The 6,000-nt window shown below is 37.4% G+C and overlaps 1 protein-coding gene across 2 annotated transcripts in view; it reads right to left on the bottom strand.

Annotated features, from left to right (window-relative positions):
• LOC144966524 (DNA replication complex GINS protein SLD5-like) overlaps window positions 1-5,907 on the bottom strand; it is a 140,554-nt gene extending 134,647 nt beyond the window's left edge. The window contains exons 1-3 of one of the 2 annotated variants that reach the window (XR_013644230.1): window positions 5,594-5,895; window positions 1,442-1,588; window positions 235-288 (exon numbers count right to left, since the gene is read on the bottom strand). Coding sequence is in view for 1 of the 2 variants with exons in the window: in XM_078903155.1 (XP_078759281.1) it covers window positions 235-288; window positions 1,442-1,588; window positions 5,594-5,707 (315 nt within the window). In the remaining variant the exon portion in view is untranslated. Of the gene's footprint in view, window positions 1-234; window positions 289-1,441; window positions 1,589-5,593 lie in introns of both variants that reach the window. The other variant, XM_078903155.1, reaches the window with a different exon arrangement.
• Between the last annotated feature and the right edge of the window lie 93 nt (window positions 5,908-6,000).

Below are 6,000 nucleotides of genomic sequence, written 5' to 3' on the forward strand. Positions count from 1 at the left end.
AACCTCATGTATGATAATTCATATATCATGTTTATATGCTTTTATCCATTAATAAAATAAATTTTAAAAATCTTATGTATGTTTCTTATGAACACATATGCATCGAAATGGAATTCCAATTACCAAATGTGCATAAAATTTATTAGAACAGAAATGATTATCTTTCTTGCCGGTACATATCAAGTACTGGACGACTTGGAAAATATACATACAAACCCAATATCAAATAAATACCTTTGAAAGACGATGTCTAAGATAGCTGCTGACAATATATCGGATGCGGTCTATCTGTAAAATAAAAATAATGGTAGGGAGAATGATGGTGATTTATCAAGGAGCTAACCCTTGGAAATAAATGACAGAGTCATTGATAAAGATTAGGAATTATTACAATAAACTTGATCTGTGAACAATAAAGAAAAAACTTTAATTTGAAATAAAACATTTCACTTCCTTCATACTCAGAATATTTTGTTTTCTTCATTCTCTCTTACTGACTATTCTAACTCTCTCTCTCTCTCTTGCTCTTTCAACTACAGACTCTCGTCATGCACCGGACACTTAATTATTCGACCCTGATACATACAACGGTGACCATAATAGTGAACAGTTCTCACAACAATGATATTGCGGCTTTGTAATTTAGCAGTGAGAAACTTGACTTGTGAACTGTGAGTCCCGTTCTTGAATACAAGGTTACTTGAAAGACTTTAAGTTTAAGGTCATGTCAACAAGTGTATGCATGTCATTCTAAAATTATGGAATTACGAGTTTATCAAATGATAATACTAACCTAAGAAAGTAACACAAAATCGAGTTGGTTGAAAGAGAGAGAGAGTGAGAGCGGTGGATCCCAAATAAAATCTGGTGTTTTTGGTCAAGTAATATGGCATCCTATCTTGTAACAAAGTCATTGTTGACTGTGACTGGAGATGCACATTCCTCCCACCAAATCCAAGCATCAGTAACACACTTTTTATAGTCACCTGGAACAACTACAAAAGACGTCTAATTCTACGTCATGGCACAAGACCGAAGGACTAGAGCTCAGGTGGTCGCTGGCTCAGATAAGTAAGTAAGTAAGTAAGACTGTGACTGGATGGGTGATGATCCCTTAACTTTGTCGCTTTAGACTTTACCTCATTTAATTGCACGTGAACGAGTTTCTGGCTATCGGCAGTGATGAACAATACGTTCCAGTTAAAAGAGAAAAGCCAACAGGTATGATATTGATATGGAAATTGGATTTCACCAATGCCTTGCGGAATAAATGAAGCATAGATAAGAGCACATTGCATAATGAAATCATGAAAATGTACAAGATAAGAGTACTTTTCAGGATAAAACAAAGAACACATCAAACAAGTAATAGGTAGCCGGTTAAGCATACACAAAATCAGACGGATATATTAATTTAAGAGACAATAAATTCAACTGATACCTCCATACGATGAACACTGATTCTGAAATCTCCCTTTTTGGCATTTGCAATATTATTTTCCATTGCATCTATCTGAGCCATCATACACTCCACTAGATTCTCTTTTGCAGGAAGAAGATCGGGTGAAAATTTCTCATTAAGCCATGCCTATGTAATAAAAATGAAAACCAAAATTATTTTTAAAAAATTACACTTAAAAAAAGCATCAATCCAATTAGATGTAAATTGTAAATATAGCCATGAAGCTTGGAAAATGTTAAAAATATAATGATGGAGAAGGAGTGGGTTGTTGTTGGTTCTACTCTAACAGAACACTGAGTTAGACAATAATGAATAAATAGGGCTTGCTTATGAGATGTCTGAATCTTGCTCTGGCATTTTAATTTTTATTTACAAGAATGGGTGGCTGTATCTTTTAATTATAATTGAAATATGGTAGAAAGTGCCTTGGCAAGGTTCAAGTATTTATTGCTTTTAACTGCAGCCTAGCAGCACTAATCAATTCCATCAAGCGATAAGTAAAACTGTGTTTCAAATTAAGATTCAACAAAGTAGGTAAAGCCAAACGCAGTAGTCTAGTGAAGTAAGTCAGGCTACGTTCATGGCAATCAAGCTTGCTTCATTAGAGGCAGCTATCTATATCTGGAAAGTTTTGTGTAGAATTATTGCCATTTTTGAAGTTTCAGTCGTAACCTTCGTGTATCCAGATTGTTTATAACATTTATTCAAGCATTTGCTATTCTCCCTTTGTGTACATTCACTATTTTATACACATCCATACAATTATCCAATCAAATTACTATGTCTGTTGCCAGCTTAGTAGTGAGCTCCTCCTCCTCTTCACTCAGAAGGACAGGACTCACTCACCCACTGCAATCTTAAGATTACTAGTTGCATAATCAGCTCATATTTTGTATTCGTTTTCATAATATATCTTTCGAAACATTTCTAGCACTTTAATTAATTCATTTCCCATCAAAACCTAAGTGTGATTTTTAAATGTACTTTTCTCATTCTTTCTTAATTGGTTTTCATCAACTCCTGCTATTTTAAAAAATATCATATAATTCACATCCATTCCTCCATCTTTATCTGCTACTCAAATCATGAGAAGTACCTCATTCACAAACCACACAGCTTAGTGTAGATCCCCCCCCCCACCCCACTGCCAAGGTCTGAAACAATGTTTGTCAAGTATTGTCCTCATTTACATAAAGAGTTACAGTAATTTTCTCTCCATTTTATAAACAGGCTCATTTAGGCACCAATAGAAAAGTAGGCAAAATATTGAAATGTTGGTATCACTATCAAACATTCTAAAACTGAAATAAGCCATAGCTCACACTTTTTAAAAACATTTTCCTACTGGACATTAAATTATTTTTTTTTAATTTCTCGGTTGAAAAGTGGAATTTTTGCCTTGAATGCGGGATCGCGGAATGTAGACTGGCAAGAGAACCCATCATAAAGTCGTTTGATTATATTTACAAACTTATTTCACACCCCGTAGTGGAGAAGGATGCTCCAGATGCTTTCCCTATCTATGCTGTCAAACGCTTTCTCAAAGTCTATAAAGCATAGATATAGGGATGATTGCCACTCAATCGACTGCTCAACAATGATTATTAGAGTTGCAATTTGGTCTGTGCATGACCGTTCTTTTCTGAAGCCTGCCTGCTCTTCTTGTAGTGCTTTATCCATTGTAACTTTCATCCTGTCAAGCATGATTCTTGTGAGCACTTTGCTTGGTATGGACAACAAGGTGATTCCTCGCCACTTGCTAGACTGGGACAGATCGTCATGTTTGGGTAATTTTACTATCAGGCCCTTCTTCCTCTCAGATTGTATTTCCTCATTGTCCAGATCAAGTTGAACAGGTGGTGGAGTGATCCACAATTTTGTTTCCTCCCTCTTTCAAGGCTTCAGCAGGGATGCTATCTGTGCCAGCAGCTACTCCATTTTTCAGACTGCCAAGTGCTCTTCGGATCTCCGTCTTTGTGATTTCACTTGTACTGATATTGAAGGGTTCTCCAAGGTTAAGGTGTGGTCTTAGTACTGGGGTTGGTCTGTTGAGCACTTCATGGAAGTGTTCTTTCCATCATTTGAGCGGCTTTTCTATTAATGTGATTAGTTTCCCATCTTTGTCTCTGACAGATCTATTTGGGTTGCTTTTTCGACCACACAACAATATGGTGGTGGCGTAGAGGGCCTTAGATCTCCTTTCCCTGCAGCTTCCTCTGTTTTATCAGCAACTTCATTTTATGTAGGATCGTTTGTCTGCCACAGCTGTGTCTTCACTTCATTGGCCTCTGTAGTGTATTTGGTCGCTGTCAGTTGCTTTTGGAATCTAGTTTTCGCAATGTCAACTGCATGTTTTGTCCTCCTTTCTTCTAATTTCTGCCATGTCTGCTCTCTGATCCATGGTTTCTTTCTGGGCTGGGACATGTGATGACCTCTTTTAGAGTTGTCCATGCTGTGTCTGTTTCCCCAGGCTCGTGTGTTTGAAGCACTTCAAAGCGGTTTTGGAGTGAACTCTTAAATGCTTATTTAGTGTCTGGTTGTTTCAGCTTGTTGATATCATATTTTACTCTAGGGTTTTGAAATTTATTTCTTGCAGAGAGTCGCATCATGATCTTTGCAACAACGTGATAGTCTGAACTGTGTCTGTGCCCTGTCTAGCTCATACATTTAGCAATGAGCTTCTATACCGTTGTTTCATAATGACATGCTCTATTTGCTTTTCTGATGATCTGTAGACACCCATGTAGCTTTATGGCAACGCTTGTGTGGGAAAAGTGTGCTGCCAATCACAAGGTTGTTTGTAATACAAAAGTTGGCCAAATGTTCTCTATTCTCATTCATCTGGCCGATTTCATGTTCTCTATCTACATTTGTGCCTCCAACCTTTGCATTTATATCCCCCATGAGTATTGGCATATTCTGTTTGAGATCTTATCAACCACTGCCAGTAGGTGGGCATAGAATTTATCTAGGCACACCTTCTGGAAATGAGAAGAGAAGCGTGCAGTAATGATCGATCAGACAGAGGTTGCCATTCCAAGAGACTTTTAGCAGCTGCTTTGGATAAAAGGAGGCCCACTCCTGCTTCATTGTGGTTATTAATGTCTTGTCCAGAATATATCAATGTTTCTCCTGTTTGCAATTTTGTCTCTCCATGGCCATTCCAACAGACTTCACACATGCCCATGAGGGTGAAACTTTATCTGTTCATCTCTGCCACTGCTTGAGCAAATCTACCAGTCGCTCAGAGCGTTCTCTAATTCCACGTTCCAAATAGGATGGGTTTTTTCTGTCATAACAATCTTGGAGGCTTTATCAAGAGAATTCTTGGTTAAAAGGGGTCGTCAGCTGTGCAGCACTCTGGCATGGTGGGTTTGACCGTGGCACGTAATCATTCTCCTGGTTGGTCTCCCAAGAACGGAATTTGTGGTTTATATCGCTGTTGTAGGTTTCTGTAACTTGCTATTTTTAAATGGACGGGTAGTTGGCCCATTGCATAACCCCCAAACTTGGAGGACCAGGATTAACTTCCAGGGCAGACGACTAAACCATTCGGCCATGACACCCACTTCGAAGTCGACGAATATTGTGTATATGTAGTAACAACTGATTTAATGTTGGTTAATTTTATGTTTTTATAGATATTTTATTGTCTTTCCTTATTTCTATGTGCATTTGGAAACATTCCATATTCTGGAATGTGGATAATTGTTTAAAAGAACGGAGTTTCAAATATGTGTCTGGGAATAATGAAATTTCGTTATCCCCGGACAGGTGTTTGGGGATAATGACAATAATGACAGCCTACTGTTAAAGTTAAACATCAGTTGTGAGTCGATTGTTACTCCAATAATATCTTTCTCATTTAAGATATTGCATACTTTTAGTGGTTGTCCGTTGCTATCCATATAATAAACCTAGCCTGGTACGCTACAATGTAGCACTACATTCTCATTTAGGGCGCTACCAAACTACCAATCTTAAACTTAAACGCAGCCACTGGCACTGGGAATGGGAAAGTGAAAGTTAGTGATCATGATAGTAACAGTAACACCCATTGAAAATACTTATACGTAAATCAGTGATGTTAAGTCAGGTAAAATGAAAAAGGTATGTCAATATTTTTTTTACCTCTTCCAGTTTAGCAAGAACTTCAGCAGCTGTCATTGTCTCACCATCTTCATCATCATCGCCGTCTCCAGCAGATGGTGACGGAAATAAATTTTCTATTTCATTTTCAGCCATTGAGAAGGTTGCAGCTGTGCTACAAGTATAGTCGGATGGTTAAAAAAAAAAGAAGATTAAATCATACAGTGAGTCGGTTTACAATGATGTTTGTGTGGTTCCAAAAATAGAGTTATTTCTTCTGAAGTAAATAATCGTACAAAGTTCCATACAAAGTAGATATCAGTGTCGGTGCATTGTTTATGATTTCCCGCAAAACTAAAAATTTCAGAGTGGTTTCCCTTGGCTAAAAGTGATTTTATTTTTCGCATCTTTTCGTGGTATTTTAAATGAAGCCATTCATATTTTTATTG

This window comes from Berghia stephanieae, chromosome 2, assembly GCF_034508935.2.
Source record: "Berghia stephanieae isolate SIO BIC M18660-M18661 chromosome 2, UCSD_Bste_1.3, whole genome shotgun sequence".
Lineage (NCBI taxonomy): Eukaryota > Metazoa > Mollusca > Gastropoda > Nudibranchia > Aeolidiidae > Berghia > Berghia stephanieae.